General features: G+C 36.7%; 2 protein-coding genes across 2 annotated transcripts; one reads left to right on the top strand and one right to left on the bottom strand.

Moving 5' to 3' along the window:
- Nucleotides 1-2,403: 2,403 nt before the first annotated feature.
- On the top strand, nt 2,404-5,832 carry LOC146461840 (trans-L-3-hydroxyproline dehydratase-like). Its single transcript, XM_085086246.1, has 2 exons — nt 2,404-3,227; nt 4,599-5,832. The coding sequence occupies exons 1-2, from the start codon at nt 2,451-2,453 to the stop codon at nt 4,860-4,862; spliced, it is 1,041 nt and encodes a 346-aa protein (XP_084942372.1). The 5' UTR covers nt 2,404-2,450; the 3' UTR covers nt 4,863-5,832.
- A 217-nt stretch (nt 5,833-6,049) lies between these two features.
- Nucleotides 6,050-17,860, bottom strand: LOC146461839 (NMDA receptor synaptonuclear signaling and neuronal migration factor-like). Its single transcript, XM_085086291.1, has 13 exons — nt 17,499-17,860; nt 17,271-17,332; nt 14,356-14,656; nt 13,267-13,335; nt 12,839-13,029; nt 11,473-11,546; nt 11,245-11,292; nt 10,544-10,618; nt 9,932-9,965; nt 9,402-9,472; nt 8,771-8,850; nt 7,860-8,038; nt 6,050-6,425 (listed from the first exon to the last, which is right to left on the bottom strand). The coding sequence occupies exons 1-13, from the start codon at nt 17,561-17,563 to the stop codon at nt 6,337-6,339; spliced, it is 1,338 nt and encodes a 445-aa protein (XP_084942417.1). The 5' UTR covers nt 17,564-17,860; the 3' UTR covers nt 6,050-6,336.
- Nucleotides 17,861-18,139: the final 279 nt, after the last annotated feature.

Below are 18,139 nucleotides of genomic sequence, written 5' to 3'. Positions count from 1 at the left end.
ACATTTTTCATCAGTAGGCTTAAAAAAAAGACAAAAAATTTCTGCAAGGCTGATCGGACTGCGTAGAAAACTTAACACGACAGCGACTTGATAGAGACCCGAAACCGAGAATCAACAGAAGCGGCAACCGTGGACAGCTTTTGGGGTGGGGATTTGGAAAAAACCTTGCTCAAATCTCGAATAATACCCCCACCCCTCGGGGTCCTTCATAAACTCAAAACATATTATCTAATACCCCATCCCTGGGGGCTGTGTTAGGTGGCACTTGGTTGTTAGCCTGAAAAAGAAAAGGCACTGATGGTGCGGAGTAAACGTTGTTAAACTTTTTTTGAAAGTTGTCAAGTTTTTCGAACCAGCCAGAGCAAAGCACTATTTTCGCAATAGCAATCATCAAAAGTTTAATAGGAAAATAAAATAAAAACAGTATGCAGAGCTCGTGCATAACATTCAAACACCAGAAGCTTAATCGATTTGAAGGTTTCGCACATGATGAAAATTAATTTTATTCACGAAGTACTTTTTCTGCAGTGAATTGTATGCCTTCGAAATTAAATTACTGTATTTCGCATAAACACAATGACGCAATATTTCCCAAAATCATTCTAATAGATATTTAAACATTGTAAAAAAAGATTTGATTGTTTTAAAAGCGGTAGAATGATTTCTTTTCGCACGCGAGGCTCTAAACCCGTGTAATAATTTAGCGCCTGAAATGACGATTTTAACGGATTTTCGTTATTTGTATTTTTCTTTGAAATAAAAGGATATTTCACCGAAAAAACTATACAGTGATTTTAGTTATATCCTAGCCTATCTGACATTAAAATATGAAAGAAATCGAATTTTCCACCCTTGCCACGATATGTCTGATTTTTAAGGACAGGCGCTCTTAACTGCTAGCTACTAATTCAACCTACGAGATTAGCTACCAGTTGGTTTCTTCAGGACTCAGAAAGAGAACAAGCTGCGACCATCCGGCTTTTTGTTGTAGTGATGTACAGGACCTCATAGCAGGCTAGAAACAAAAAGCCGGACAGAAAAAAGCAGTAACTCTTGTGTGTTCTTGTCACTTCCTTGCACGCGTGCTTGATAACAGAACAAAACGTGGAAAAGGCCTTTTTTAGTTGTTTATACTGAATGCCTATTGACCAATCATGGCGCGCGCTTTACTTCATTCAGTTTATGTTATAACATAATATGTTTGCTGGGAATTTTTGTTAGTCCTGTAAGCTATTTTAGTATCTGAGTATTACAGCCCGTTAGTATTGAGTATATGCCGTGTGTGTTGGTAAAGCATAATGTGCAATGTTTTAACCAATACTAAAGATGCAAAACAGCGCATGCAAAGATGTTCACTTTGTTTCGAGCGTCACGCCTTTTGGAATCTTCTGGCCCACTTTTCTGATTCAAATTTTATAGTTTCAAGAGGTTGTTACATACCAGGTAGAGATTTCTTTCAAAGAGTACCCAAACCAACAGGCAGGTCGAGCATGGCTCCATTCAGCTAGACCCTAGTGATGTAAAGAGCAGACTGTATGACGAAGAACATCCACCTACCCAAAGAACCTGGTGGTCTTAAGTAGGCTGGAGTCAGCAAACATACACTTTGGCTATGGAGCCAAACTAGTCACAAGAGACATAGTAACACGGGTCTGTACTCAACACATTCCGGTATTATCTCCCAGGCAACGCTTATATGGAGGAAGCATTCTGGTCGAGATCAGCCATGGTCCTAGTATTATATCACAGTGTGAATTGTGAAGAACACGAGAACCAATGAGTCTGTTATTCCGGAGTTTCATTAAAAGACCATTACGTATGTCTCCATACTGGTAATAGTGGTTATTAACTTGCCATAGTACTTTGTTACGTTCTCTTGGGGGCATCTAGCCTCCCTCACATGCACAGACGCTGTTTTGGCTCGTCACGCAATCTTTCTTCTGGCTCGTCACGCAATCTTTCTTCCACAACGAACGTTGGGGAGAAAAGATTACGTGACGAACCAAAACAGCGTCTGTACTAAATAGCGTTTTACACGTATTTTTTAAAGTAATTAGCCGACAACTCCATAGGCTGCGCGGCGTGAGAAACAATCCCTTCTGTCAGCGATTGGTTGGCAAAATTTGTTCGTTTGACCTGCCTGCGCTCAAGAGCAGACGCCTTTCCTTTCCGTCTGATTTCGTTGGGTAACTAGCAGTCTACTCCATCAGAAGCATGCAAGGCAGGAAATAACTTCATATGATGCTCGTTCGGTCACATTTTAATTTTATATTTTTACTATAATAAGATCAATTCTGTAAGACTCGTCTACTCTCGACTAGCAGATTTCTCACGGGTGCCTTCTTTCTCCCTCGGGACATGCGCGCGAGGAGCTCGCGCAAGATGCACCGGAAGTGAAACTGTTTTGGGATTCAGGCTTTGGTCGAGGCTCTCTGTCTTTTCGTAAAATAATGGAGGAGAACGGTCTTGAAATTTCAACCATTGAGATGCACACAGGGGGTGAGCCGCTGAGAATAATCGCTTCTGGTTACCCCGAGATCAAGGGAGACACAATTCTTGCCAAGAGACGGTACATTCGAGAAAACCTTGATCATATTCGCAAGCTAGTGATGTTTGAACCTCGAGGACACTATGATATGTATGGCGCTGTTATAGTTCAACCGCAGAGCGAAATAGCCGATTTGGGAGTGATCTTCATGCATAACGAAGGATACAGCACTATGTGCGGCCACGCAGTCATCGCACTTGGCAGGTACGCTGTTGATTCTGGTCTTCTCAGCACGGATGTCTCTCGTTCGAGCGTAGGTGAAGTGCCCGTGTTTATCGAATGTCCTTGTGGAGTGGTGAAAGCTCTTGTCGATATAGAAGAGGGAAAATCGGGCCGTGTACGCTTCGTTTCTGTCCCTGCTTTTGCGTTTGGGCTCGACTTGGAGATACACACGGAGAAATTTGGAAAAGTGAAAATCGACATTGGTTTCGGGGGTGCCTTTTATGCCATTGTCCCTGGAGACCGCTTGGGTGTCGACGTTCGTTCATCTCGTTTGACCGAGATCATCGACGCTGCGAATGTGATTTCCAGCGCAGCGAAGAGTCAAATACGGCTTCACCACCCCGACAGCCAAGAACTAGCGTTTCTGTACGGTACAATTGTTACTGATGGAAAGGATATGTACAACGGAGATCCACAAGATGCAACCGCAAACGTGTGCGTCTTTGCAGACAGCCAGGTAAGATTCAATCGATCAAGCGTATTAAATTATCATTACCCTTCCAATAACTCTTCAACCATGCTTCTCGGCTATTTTACGAGAAATTAGCCCTCGTGGAAAACAGGTTAGGAGACGTGGATATTTATTTATTTTTTTCTCGATCTGATCGTTTCGTGATTAAATTGGGCCAGAAGTTGGGATCAGCTGAACATTTAAATTTTCGCGGAATAATTGTTTGCTCTTTCGCAGCTCCAAGCAAGTTTACCCAAGGAAATCGAGATTCTTGAAAATAATATTCGAGTTTACTTTCAGAGAAATTGCTATAGAATTAAAGTCAATACACGTAAAAGAAGTTTTTTAATTTAAAAGTAATGTTTGAATATTATAGCTGGAAGTTTATAGATCTGAAGATGTATTCAAATTGTCTTGAAACAAATAATATTATTGTGCACGTTTTCCCGCGTTACAATGTTTTTTGATCGTGTTGGCTGCTTGCTGCGAGGTTGTATACTTTTACTTAGTGGCTTGGATCTTTTAAGGGAATCTAAAACTTACTTCTTCCAGAAAAAGAGAAAAGGAAAATGAAGTTTCACGCGTGATAACGAAATTTTATCAAGAAAACTGTATCTTCACAGAGAAGTGACTCTTAAGGGCAGGTGGCCCCTGGGTATATATGTTCATTATGATTTGCATGTGGGGGAGTCACTTTAACCTTCAGCTTATGAATTGAATAATCAGTGGATCATCCTGGCAGGTGCCCAATTCTAAAAAGTAATCGAATATGATGACTGATGAGGAAGTCTTTAGTCTGTTGCACCAATCAAAGAGTTCAGTTTGATAATTAAATATCATTTTCTTATATTCACCCACGCGTTTAATCTCACAATCAACTATTTCCTGCAAAGATGTGTAAGAAAAAAAAAAAGAAAAAAAAAGGAAAAAGAATTTTGTAACTGATAATGGCAGTAGTAACCCCTGAAACATGTCTTACAAACTAAAAATTCTAATGTGTGTTCCTATAGTTACTTCAGGTAGCCAGCCCCCCACTCTCTCTTTTTAAATAATTAATTTAGCATAATAACTGTAATGTGACTGAATGGGGGAAATAAAGCTTGTTGTTGTTTAAAATTTTATAAAATGTCGTAATAATGTTTTCTGAAAAATGATTAAAAAATATAAATGGAGCAAACATAGGAGAAAAAATAGAATGAAGTACAAATTAAATTTTCTCCTGAAACCCTTTGATTGCCACTGTCAGTTTGAAAAAATTGCCAACTCCTAGATGTCTCATAGAAATAATTTTAATTTAAAAATTGAGGAGTTAAAGCATTGGTATATAAATTATACAAAATCCTTGAAATCGTCTTACTCTATGACCCTGTTTTTTAGGTTGACAGATCTCCCACAGGTTCAGGGGTGACAGCTCGTATTGCTGTTCAGTATGCTCGCCAGCAGATTGGCCTGCATCAAGTGCGCTTGTTTGAGCAAGGTTTGGTCGGTTCAAAGTTTACTGGGCAAGCTGTAAAGGACACAAAGTGTGGGGAATTTGACGCAGTCCATGTGGAAGTTGCAGGAAATGCTTATTACACTGGGAAATGCACCTTCACTGTGGAAAAGGACGATCCATTTAGGGAAGGGTTTCTACTAAAGTGAAATTCTGCAAAACTATATATAATTACTCTAAACAAAATGGAATCACCTTTAAGTTATTTCTGATCCTATCAGGATTTAGGCCTAGTTTAAAGAATGTTGTATTTTTTTCTGATCTAAGTTCCAGATGCCCCTAGGGAGGCTTGAAAATCAGCCTATTTCCCATGGCAAAATTTATTGGTTTCACTCCTTGTTTAGAAGATAATAAGAAGACCCTATATAAAATGATAAAGGTATAGAAAGCAAATTAGCTTTCTGGATCGAATACATTTTTAAAAGCACACGAGCTTTCGACTCCTTTGTGGAATCTTTTGTTTATGGCTCATTTGTTTTATGTGAATCCTTCCTGTAAATTCAAATTTGCTTTGATCTGTTGACCGCCAGACAGGACACTTACGAGAATCTGTTTTTCTTTTTATTATTTCAAGTTTAAGTTTATTCAAATATCCAACCAAGAAAAACAAGGAAATAGACTGCCCGCACACAGTGAGTACCAATCTAGGCAGGCCATTCTTACAGCTATTAAAGGATAAAATTATTGTTATTATTGTATTTATTACAATCAAAGGCATTTTAATAGAATGATTAGAAAGGAAATTTAGGAAAGGTAAAGAGGAAAACAAAAAAGTTGAAAATTAACGAGTTGTACATGTAACTAATTAGCTAGACCTTTTTTCTGTATTATTATTTGATATCGTCATTTAATTCATTTTAAAAATATCAAAGAGAAGCTGGAGAATTTCTCCTTTTAATGCTTTGTCGGGCAAATCTCTTTTATTGCACAATATCTCATTCTACAGTCTTGCGCCAAAACGAGAAAAAATTTTCGAGAGGTGGATAATCGCGTGTTGTATGAATGGATGTTTTTTGAAACAGCACCAATATGTTTGTGAGCATGATTATTATTATTATTTATGTCGTGCATTAACGTATAAGGTATACCATATAAGTTGGAAACAGACTAGTAGTTATGTGCAATTTTGTTGTGCTGTTGTGACACAAGTTGCACAAAATGTTTAGTTGAACAATTTGCCCAGAAATAAACACTTTTTTTTTGCCCAGAAATAAAAAAAAAAAAAAAATAAACTGTCTCTCGTAACGTTAGTTTCTCTTCCATCTCTAACATGGGGAGTTATTTTCAATAATTCTTTTTAGTAGAGACTTCAATTCCTGTCAGTATTAGCTGGGTGTCCATAATAAACCATTTTATTTCTTATAATGTTTCTTGATCAAGACTAAAAGCTAAACACATGTACCTAAATCCATAAATTAATAAGGAATTAATTGCTTTATTTACAACATTGTTTTGACCAAGGTAGTCGAATTATTAAACAATAAATAACACGCAATTGACAAAGCCAGGTGTAATATTTTACAATGCTAATTTTTATACAGCAAGTATAATATTATTGACTATCAAGAGAGGGTAAAAAGGAAGAATAAGTTAAGCTATGGCTGAACTGCATCTTAGACAATGTTACAATGTGAATGAGACCTTGGAATGCATCCGGCTCTTCCATATTTTGTACTTGTCATAATCAAAATAGAGTGCCAGCATTTCTCTCCCTAATAGTAAAAATAACATTTTCCATTGTTAAAAGCTGCTGCATATATTTATCAGTTTATATTTGTAAATACTTAATATTTTCAGTTTTTGGCTACATTTAATCCTGGGAATGGATGGGAGAGCGCGCCCTATGTTAGAAAAGTAAGGGGTACCTCTTTGAAGGGCTCGGAGCATAACCAACCTATAGCGCATTTTAGCCTTTGCCAGATTTTTTGTGTGTGGCCCAATTCTTTCAACTGTTAACTAAAGGTGGAAACAAAATATTACCACACTTGTGGTAATAATGAAATAACCTTGAGCCACACCCACAAGACTTTCTTTTCATAGTTTTTAAAAACTACCCTCACCCATGGATGTTTGAGTCTAGTTGGAGTCATAAGGTGTGACCACTTTACTTTCTTGATACTCTTCTTTTAATGATAAAGTCTGGGTAAAAGACACCTTGTCATGGCTCAGTTGATAGCATGCTGGTCTGCAGAATATTAGCTTAAGGTGGCTGGTGCTGGTGTCCATTACTTTCCAACACTTACACTTTGATGGACCGATGATATCACTTTTTATCAATTCTATTGTTACAACAATAATGACACCAAAACAATGTGTTTCTACTGGTGAGCAAGTTATGGTCATTTTCTCCACATAACGGGTTACCAAAAACAAGCTTGGTGACCCCCATTCTTATTATGGAACTCACGTAATCAGCATCTTTAGATAAAATGTTTGCAAAGTTTAAAAACATTCTACCAGAGCGGCTCAATGCCACCTAAAATGGGTGTCACCAAGCTCGTTTTGAGTTTTAACCACTTAAAGGTAAAATTAAGGGTGTTTTAACCCCAGGGAGGGTACTCGGGTATAAATGTGATGGGGGGGGGGGGGGGACCGACGAAGCCTAATATTTTGCACCCAAAAATACATGGACCTTATATTGTGCACCCACAAAAATACAAGATAATATAATATTCAAATCATGATCATGCTTTCGGATCATGCGGGAACTTTGGTTTGAAATTTGCGTAAGAACTAGTAGCCTGGCGGAAATTCGAACCCAAAAAAATACGTGCATATTTTTTTGACCCCAAAAAATTCACGGTTAAATCTTCAACCCAAAAAAAATACAGGAGTTGAAAATTTTAGACCCAAAAAAATACGTCGGACCCCCCCGTCACGTTTATACCCGAGTATCCCCCCTGGGGTTTTATGGTAACCTGTTACGTCAACATAATGACCACAACTTTTATGTTCACAACGTTAAGCCATGTTTTTGAAATCACGATTGTTGTATCAAGTGATAAAGAATGGTTCCATTAATCTGTCAAAGTATAAGTGCTGCAAAGTGATGGAAACCAGTGCCAGCCGCAGCTTCAGGCTACTGATTTGAATCTGGCTGAGACATACTCAATGCTGAGACATGCACAGTTTCATAATTCACTCACCTGCTTGTCCGAATTCTAGTGGAGATTCCACCTTGACTTTGGATGGTTTCATGGCCTTGGAAAGGAACTTCATTAACTTTTCTCCTTTCTTGTTGCCAGTCACGTTGTTGCCAATAAGGTGGATCTTTGTTTGATCTGGGTCGAGCTTGGTCATATATGTACCAAGTTTACTCCAGAAACTGTAACAGAGTAGGGGGTTTGGAAGATCATCAGTTATTAATGACATGGAATATGGCCATGGGTTGATCCATTTTGGCAACTTTTTGTTGCCTTGAAATCTTAGGTTCATCTACAAAACTTGGACTGAATGTCATTTGGAGTCTTGCATTCCAAATTAAAATAGTTTTGATGTGCACAAACCACAGCAAGCTGCTTACAGTAGCTATAGTCTTGGCTTTTTTTGAGGGCTCTTGGGCTTGGGTTTGATAGACATGGTGACTAATTGATGTCAAGTCATTGACTTGATGCACCTTTCTTCAACCCATCTGTTGGAGCAATTGCAAGAATCCCCAGGAGAATCAATACATATGGTGTCTAGTAAGACAGTGGGTTAATACAGTCTCAAAACCTCTGACCTAAAAAACTGACAGACACCTCAAAAACTCTAACTAACCACTGATACAGACCTTTTTCATAAATGTTTTATGTACATACAATGACCAATGTTTTACGTAAAAACATGTATGCAGTTGTGTAAGTAAAGTTCTATGTTAATACTACAACTAACCTCACTTTTAAATAAAAATTCTATTGAATTTTACATAATCATGCTAACAAGGCTAGTTAAGGGCTAATAATCATGAAAATAAAAGATTCATAACAGTTATCGACAGCTGCCGTTTATGAAAAAGGTCTAAAGACTATAATGGAAAATGGTCTTCACAGCCGTAATAAGGTGATGCTGCACATACCTGCTTAATTCCTCATCTTGTTTTACTTTAGCCTTGGTTACTAGCTTTCCTTTCACAGGATTAAAGAAGCCGGGGCCTCCCTGGTGTTAAAATATAATAGTAATAAATTGTAACACAAATCTAAAAAAAGTCACTAAAAAATTGTCATGGCAAGTAAAATTTACTTGCAGTGACAATATTTCCAGAAAATAATTAATATATCCAGTTCTGTACCACCCCTATACTCGGGTTTCCTATAGATGGTGCCTACTAATAGAGGGATTTTTTTGTGTGGTTTAAAACTATGCGGAGAAAGCACATTACTTAGAAAGAAAAAGAAAATTTGGGGGAACCATGCATTTTTCAGAGATAATAAAGCTTATCATTTGGAGAAAAAATGCCATACAATTTCTCTGTATTTTACTGTTTTTCAGAACAGTTGCTGCTTAATTATCTTTAAAAAAATGCATGGTTATACCCCCAATTTTCTTTTTGGTTTTCAATAGCCCTTGCTAAGATCTGCTGTCCCCGCATTAAGTCATAAACCACACAAAAATACTTCTTTATTAGTAGCTGGCACTGTCCTTAAATAGCATATATTGGAACAAACTTTATTCATCATCAGATGTTAGCTAAGGATTATTATACTTACCTGGCAAACAAAAGCTATTGACCTGGCATGACTTTTGTTTTGAAACTTTTCAAGTGACGCATCAATTTTATCTGTTGAAGTATAATAAATTGTACCAACAATGAGTTTTGAGTACTTTGCACAGAAGAATTATGCTATTTATCTCAAGGCTGTTGCCAATAAATCAAATCAATTATTTAAACCAATTTTCTTTGGGTTATACAGTAGCTTTCTATCTCGGCTTTTGGAGAATTTTGAACTAATTTACTTAACTTCACACAGTACTTTTGGTTTCTTCGTAGCGCCAATTAACAAAACAAAATTATCATACCTTAACAAAGATTAACAATAACTAAAATGTATGAGTAAATGCGGTTTAATTGAACTTGCAGGTTACAAAAACGTAGTTAATAGTATTTCTCATTTGCAGCGATGAATGAATCTTAATCTTAATAAACCTGCCTTCTGAATGTTAATTTAATATGTAATTTTAATTTATTTAAACCAGAAATTATTGAATTCACATATAGTTTATTATAAATTGTAAATACCTAAAACATCTTGAAGTGTTGCTGTTGTAAAATCCTAGAAAACAACAGTGAAAAAGAATAAAAAAAATATTGATTCAAACCGTTTTTCTTGCTTTCTTTTCTCAGTAGTACTAATTAGCCACAAATTCAAACTTGCGTGATATGCCACACATTACACTCCAATCCTAGCAGTATGCAGGATGTTTGCCCCATGAACCTTAAGTTTAATGGCCTTAGCTTGACCCCACAAGTCTCCTGTAGCTCAGTGGTAGTCAGCGCCCAAACTAGTAATCAGAAGGTCTTAGGTTTGACTCCTGATAGGAGCACTCAGATTTCTTTCCAAGGATGCCTGTGTCACTTACTGAATAATACATCATTCAAATTCAAACTTATATAATTAATAATAATTTATTATAATTTCCAAGTTATTATTAATAGTTCAAATTAAGCCCAAGGAGAGAATGTAATGGTAAAATGAAGTGGAAAAGACTAAATTTTCAAGTTGATACATAAAAAAAAAAAAAATATTAAAACCAGCTGCAGTGAAGCAATTAACCCAGTATATTTATTAGCAACTACCTTAAGGTTTAACAAAATGTACTGATCGATAGAATAGTGAAATTGTATACTTACATAACTAATCACCAGGACATCAACTCCTACAATCTTTTCCAGCACATCAGCTCTTGGTACATTTGATGCAATAACCTTAAATGATTTAAATGATTTCAGAAATAATTATTATTAATTTATTAGCAACGGTGATTCTAACAGGCTTTAAAATACATAACAATGTATGGCTTTTTTTTTTCCAGATTGAAGGTTTACATAATACCCCCAATTTTCTCTTTGGATAATTTCAACAGTCCAATTGTTAGGACCAGTTCTTTTCCTGCATAAGTTATAGGCCAATGGCCATGCAAAAATACCTTTGAATAATTGAAAGGTATTTTTAATTAGTAGGCACCATCATTTAGAAAATATCAGAGTTTCTTGGACCATTCCAAGATGCGCGGGACATATGTGCTAATAACACTATTATGGCAACTTCTCGGGTTTTAAAAAGGCAATCACTTTCGACAAGATTGAAAGCACAAATTACTTTTTTCCAGCAAAAAAGCCAAGACTAAAAAACTATCCATGCCACTCTCCACCCCATCTATATGCTGAACATGCAACTTAAATTAACTGATGTCCATGCAGTACTCGTGCGCCGTGAGGCTGCAAATGCTTGCGCGGCTAGCACACAAGAACACAACAATACAGAATAGAAAAATTTATAGAAATGTCAATGTCAACAAAAACAAGAACGAATTGTCTAAAACAAAACCCACCACTATTCTTGGAGGAACATAACCATCTCCCATAGTCGTCATCTCCAACTGATAAAAAAGTAAACAAACAAATAAACAACAATAACTATTATTCTATTGGATACATTGAATTTTAATTTAATTTACAGGAAATAAAGTGAAAAATATAAAAATGACGATTATTTTCGCTGTAAAATTGCTCCTGAGCAGAAAAGATGTTAATATTACAACAAAGAAATAGCACCATACCTGTTGTTCTGTTTTCCATTTTAAGCCTGTTATATCTTCTTGGTACATATTAAAGCTTTCTTTTGTTTTTTCTCCTGCATATGAATGGTAAATGAGAAGAAAATTTGAATGCTTAATACATCACTTGTAATCACAAGGAACAGTCAGATTTTATCACAGCAACAGGAACTGGATGTGTTAGAGTTCAAGTTGACTTTCAATTCATCATCATCTCCTTCTCTCAAACTTTCAATTATGACACTTAAATTATTGAAAATCAATTTGTTAAATTTAACTTGAGCCCAGGTAATTTGACCATTAATTGTTATCAATTAACACTGGACAGCAATTTAAGCTGGTGAATGAGAATTTTGGATTCATTAAGCAGTATTGAGTATGCTTTGTTTATAGACGTACGACAAAGATTGGATGTGAAAAGTGAGGAAATAATATTAATACCATTAAACTCCTAGTTATCCCTAGTAGAATTAGGCTTGAGATGAAGGTGCCACAATATGTTTTATTAGTTATGGTTCTCCTGGTCAGCTGGTGCTTAAAAAACCTCTTGTACCCCAAAGTAGTAAAAAAAATCATAGTAATGTAAAAAGAAATTATCATGAATAATGTTGCCTTAATAAAAACAGCCAACATCTTGTTTGCTTTGTGGCATCCCTAAGTTATCACTATAATGTCTTAAATGCTCACTTAATGAATGCCAAATTTCTCTCTTTTTTTTTGCTGAGGCTATCTTGAATCCCTCTTTTTTTGTTTTTTACAGATGTAAGAAACTCTTGAGTCCTAAGAAAATTGGTCATTGAAGGAATTGACATCTTATTCTGAAAGTTCTGTCAAGGCTAATTTAGTCAATTAGATGTACTGATTAAATCAGGCTGATTTGACCACTTTGACAATTAGAAAATCAGTGGGTGGATGAAAATTTGCTCAATCTATAAGAATCCGTGGCTGTGCTACAAAGTAAAAAAACAAAACAAAATTTAAACAAAATTGGCTGAAAAATTGTGCCAGTATATCCGCTGGATTTTGAAAGTTTCAAATGAACTCCTAGAAGGAAATGATAGTCTAATAGAGGATATTACACGACCACATGGAGATAAGAAATTTCTCTTTGAGTGTAATGCGAACGAGTGAAATATTTTTCAAGACGAGAAGAGAAATTTTGTTTCTCCAAGCGGCCATGTAATGTTCTGTTTATTATATAAATGCCAATGAAATACCAAATCATTGCCAAAGGCGTGATTTATTATGTAACCATAGGTATTTCATTGGTTATTATATAATAATGATAAGTCTCCAACTTACCCATTTGCCACCTCAAGTTATAATAAGTTCTATTTTAATTCTGATCTCCACATAAAAAACATCTCACCAATTTTGACATCAGTGTCAATAACTGGAGCAGCCACAGTGGATTCTTTCCATGGCTTCCTGTATTCTGGTTTTCTCTTCTTCTTGTCATCATCATCATCACCCTCACTGTCACTGGTATCATTCTCATCCTCACCTGACTGGGCGGAATTCTCGCTGCTGGGTTTTGTTTTCTGATATTTTCTGTATTCCCTAAATCATAAGAACAAGAGAAGAAATATTAAAGTTTAATACTGGTAGTAACCATAATTTACTACCCAACCATTGGTTAAATGAACAGAATGTATCAACAACTTGAATTGCTTGCTGTTGCCATCTCAGAAAAGCTAGCCCTAGCCCTCTCTCAGCTCCCCTCACTTGATGAGTTAGAAGTACAAACATATGGTTGTTATTTTAGACGAACAGAATAATACAGAAATTTATGAATACCGCTGAATAATTTGAGCTGACTGTTGCTGCTTCTCAAGATACTTCCTGGACTGATATCCTCTTACATGTCTGAAATAAGATAACAAAGAGTTGTCATCAAAAACTAGAACAGCAAGATATCTAGTTGTATCCTAAAAATAGGCTGATTTAACAAAAAAATGAGAACGTCAGTTGACAGTGGCCCATGCATTAAGAATTAATGCCCATACTTTTATAGTTGAAACAGACTCACGTCCAGACTAGTCCGTGCACTCTCGCGTCCTCAAATGACGTTCCCGTTCTGTTGCTAAATTAGCCTAATTATTAATAGGGAACTTAAACGACAGTGACGGCAATGGCAACGACAGCACCACAAGACAATAGGTTTAAGGGGCAAAAAACCAATTGCTCTGCATGTGCATTTTAAATTTTGGTAGACTTCTTTGCCGTTCTCTGCAAAACAACAACATGAATGACCACATTCATTGTTCGTGGAGAAGATGAACAGACGATGGTGAATTTTTCATCCTCTTTGTTAACGTGAATGCTTAGTTCTTCCTGGGTAAAGTATGCTGTTTTTTCATACAAGTTGTACGAGTTGAAATAATAGTAATCATGAAGTGGTGGGATGGGGGTCACGGGACTGGGAGGGCTACATTATGAAAGACTGGAGAGGAAAGTGCTAGAAGCAAGAGTTCCAAAAGGATGTGAATAGGGAGAGAAAAGCAAAAAGTGGGAAAAAAATGTGGGAAAGAGCAGGAGGCTCAAGAAAAAGGTACAGGAAGTGGGAAGCAGCCCGGTATTGGATGTGGGGATGTGAGGGTTGTGACCCTCAGTATCCCCCAACCCCCCTTGTTTGGTCCCCAACCTCTCATACGCTCTCAAAAACTTTGAATTGACCTAGCTATTGACAGTACTTAATCTTGTTTAGCATGCATGCAGAGCTAAATTCACTGAGGTCTGTAATTTTGATATTACTGCAGTACAGTACCAGTACTGTATGTTTTTTACATTGATAAATGGTTGGCACATACACTGCTCCATAAAAGAATTAATTAAAGTATAATTTAAAACAGCTTTAACAGGGGTGTTCATTTAAGATTGGAGTACCTTTGAATGGTTACAGCTGCCTGCTCTTTGTTTGGCGGTGTTGGTATTGGTGTGACTCTAGCAAAGTCTGTATAAAGCTCGCTGTTCTTGTTTGGATCTGGTGTTTTGGGCTTTAATGATGGATACATATCTTTGCTTGATTTAACTTCATGCTGCACACCCCGAGATGATACCACACCTTTACTTTGGAGTTCATGGGAGGAGGTTCCAACAATTCCTTCACCCCAAGATGCAACAGCAATGTTGGTAGTGCTACGTGTTGTTGCAGGACTGCTCTGATGTGTTGGAGGTTCGGTGGGTGCTAGTACAGTGAAGAGAAGAAGTAATATAGTGTTATGTCACTTAACTAGAGCAATTTATTTGCGAGGGCCTTTTAGAGGGTATGAATTTCAAAGCTTGTCTACCACAATTTTGGACAGGTAGAATGTCATGAAACAGATGTCAAGGAATATTAAGTAATACATAAATCAGCCATACTTTCGGATGATAGTTAAAACTTAAGACACACCTTTTTACTATGGCATTTGCTCCTGATTGATTTTTTTATTTTTTTTAAGTAGTTTTATATACGTTTTTTTTTGTACATTTTACATTTTATATTACATATTTTTTACATGTACTTTTAATCACAACTTATTATAATAATTGAAGTAATACTCCTATTGTTAAACATATAGACACATAATGACTTATATCGCAAATATTAATAGTAGATAGGTAGATATAGAATATATAGATCGAGGATTCGTCATTTCAATACTGCTGTCACACATAATATATATACATTTTGTGCTTTTGTAATTATTGTAATGCGCATTTGATCATCTTGTCATGGAAAAATTGCGCAATATAAGTGAATTAATTATTATTATTATTATTATTATTAAAATGCTGTTGGAATTTTGTTTCATCCAGTGACATAATATATATGCAGCATTAAAAAAAATTGGAACTACGGGAAGGACCACTCAAACATTGCATGGTGACCTCCTCAGAACATCACGTCTTATTGACAAACATTTCAGACTGTATTTTAGAGAACTTATCCTTGTCCATAAACTTAACCTGCAGTATTGCATTAGTTTATTTTTGTGTAAACAGCTTATTAGTTAGCCTCCCACGCAGACGTTCTTAGGGGTTCATCACGCGTTCCTGCCCCACGAACGTCTGCTGAAACGAACAGCCACTTCCGTTCGTCGGCAAATTGCCTTTGTCTGAACAGACCAATCAGCATTGACTCATCATGACAAGTAAAGCCAATCACATACTGTGAAACAACGGAAATCATCACCCGTGGAGATATTTTCGCTTCCGCACGTGCATATAGGTTATACGATTGAAATTTTTCCTTCCACAGCATCCTGCATTTTCTTCAGTGATTTCACTGAGAGAAGCGGCAAGAATTCCAAGATTTGCCAATTTGTCTACCTGGTCTTTCATAAGATTTACAAGCCGCGAAACCAAAACAACAATCAGTGACCAGCAGCTTCAAGAATTGAATTTTAAACAAACGATAGAGCTTGATAAATAAGTGACTTTCCATAACTAGTTGGAAGGTTTACAAACACATCAGTTTTCTTCTGCGCAAATTGCACAATGACTTCTCTTTGATACGCATTCAACTCCCTAATACCAAACGTTTGGCACACATGACCAAAAACCACATTTAAGTCCACCATCCTGTCTAGGGTAATATTTTTAATATCAAACACAAGTTTACCCAAAGTTGGGAAACGGCTCCTGATTGGTCCGCAGTTGACGAACGGAAGTGGCTGTTCGTTTCAGCAGACATTCGTGGGGAAGGAACCGGTGATGAACCCTTAAGAATGTCTGCGTGGGAGGCTACTTAACAGTGGAACCTCTTTATTACAAACACCAAGGGGACAGGAATAAGTGTCCATATTATAGAGGTATCTGTTTTAGAGAAGTAGGCTTTATATGGATTTCGGTCTCTCAGGGACCAAGTGAACTGTCTGAAATAGAGAGGTGTCGGTATTATAGAGGTGTCCGTAAGGAGAGGTTCCACTGTCAGTAGTACATTAACATTTTTCTGAATATACCAACATTAATTTCCATTCAATTTGAGAACACATAAAACCTTTGTTCAGCTGCTTTGATATTTGACCTATTTGTCATCATTTTATTCAGAACCATACCCTCTCATATCTTTGTGCTTGACAAGACTGGTCGAGGTGGTGTTGGTGCTGGTGCTGGTGGGGGGGGGAGGTACTCTGGGTATGAGATAATTTGAGCCATGCTGCTTGTTGGAACTTACCCCAAAATTATAGGAGATAATTTACATATTACTTGTGAGCTGACTTGTACAAGTTAATAATTAACTTGCATATGTGGCAATTTTACAGCCTGAATGTGATTGGCCTTATCAAGCTTTAAGGAAAAAAGTCTGTAAAGTTATGGGTCTCTACCTGTTTGACGACATACCGGGATGGTGTTCATCGACTGTTAAGTGTGGTATCAGTTGAGTCTTAGCGGAATTATTGTGTTTTAGGAAACTGACCATGTTGATGTAACCAAGTGAACTTTTGTAGAAACAATTAAATTACCACCAGGAAAGGAAAAAACAACTGATTTCTTTACATAGTATTAGTTTTTGGGAAAAATTCCAGCACAGACCCATGAATTAATTTTACATGCATCACTGTCATTTTATTTAACCCTCTTCCACAAACAGCAAACAAAATTTACACATCCCAAATATGCAATTAAATAACCAATGGTCCCATAAATATCATTGGATGCGAAAAAGTTTGACAAGTTTTATAATTCCCATTCAGCATTCAATGGCATTACGTTTTTTATATGTGTGGGTTAATTAAATAGTCAATATTAATTAAAAAAGCACTGGCGCCAGCAGACGGCAAAATTAACAAACCGTTTAATTAACATGCCTGTACCTTCATCTTCATGTTTTGAATTTTCAACCGTCTGAACGTTTGACGAGAAAGCGTTTACAGCTCTATAAAGACAAAAAGACCAACAACAAAAGTCGCGTTATTACGAATTGTCAAACCATATGGACACGAACAAAATAAACAAGCAATAAACTGCCAATTACACGTGTAACAAGGTGTTAGTTTGTGAGTACACAATTATCTTTACATTTAAAATATCATTACACTTACATCGCTTTTTGCTCCACTCTCGATATTCTTCTCTGGTTTTTGCGATGCGAGACAATGGCACCCATACTGAATCGTGTTTACTTGTCAAAGAGGAGATTAATCTACAAAACGTGCCTTTGTTGAAAGCATGTTGCAATCAAAAATACTCCGTATCTTTCCTTGTAAAACGAAATACCCGCTGAGCTATCGTTCAGCTAAATAAACACATTGCTCATTTGACAGCGCAAATGTAATGGCATGTAGTCACGCTGCGTTCAGAGCTCCAGTAAATTCTACGTAATAAAAGGTATAAGAAACCTTCGTACGAAAGAGTCACGTTTCAGGCGAAGACATGCAATCAAAGCGATTCTATTTATTTGGTCACCAAGCAACTCCTTTGTTCCCAGGATCAATTTTTGTGCTTCGCATGAGTGAACAATAATGCGCTTGATACATGATGTCACGGCATCGGAACAATTAGCACAGAATGTAAATACATGAACTTCTGCTTGGACCAAAAAGTATTTCTCTCAATTTTGGCCATCTGGACTCCTTCACATTGTAGTTGATCCCGGGGAATCCTGAAGTCAAAGATCAATATGTGATGGCACATACGTAACTCTTTAATGTCATCACATGTAACTTTTTATGATGTAAATAGT

This window comes from Pavona decussata, unplaced genomic scaffold, assembly GCF_977016875.1.
Source record: "Pavona decussata unplaced genomic scaffold, jaPavDecu1.1 SCAFFOLD_193, whole genome shotgun sequence".
In the NCBI taxonomy this organism is placed as follows: Eukaryota; Metazoa; Cnidaria; class Anthozoa; order Scleractinia; family Agariciidae; genus Pavona; species Pavona decussata.
The sequence above is the reverse complement of the archived record's forward strand: the minus strand, read 5'-3'. Positions and strand labels throughout refer to the sequence as shown.

Excerpts from the sequence above, each read along its gene's own strand:
- LOC146461839 (XM_085086291.1), bottom strand. The coding sequence starts at position 17,563 with ATGGGTGCCATTGTCTCGCATCGCAAAAACCAGAGAAGAATATCGAGA. Across the intron at positions 17,333-17,498 it reads AGAGTGGAGCAAAAAGCGAT|AGCTGTAAACGCTTTCTCGT; the intron begins GTAAGTGTAATG and ends TTGTCTTTATAG. Across the intron at positions 13,030-13,266 it reads TCAGCTCAAATTATTCAGCG|GGAATACAGAAAATATCAGA; the intron begins GTATTCATAAAT and ends CTTATGATTTAG.
- LOC146461840 (XM_085086246.1), top strand. The coding sequence starts at position 2,451 with ATGGAGGAGAACGGTCTTGAAATTTCAACCATTGAGATGCACACAGGG. Across the intron at positions 3,228-4,598 it reads GCGTCTTTGCAGACAGCCAG|GTTGACAGATCTCCCACAGG; the intron begins GTAAGATTCAAT and ends CCTGTTTTTTAG.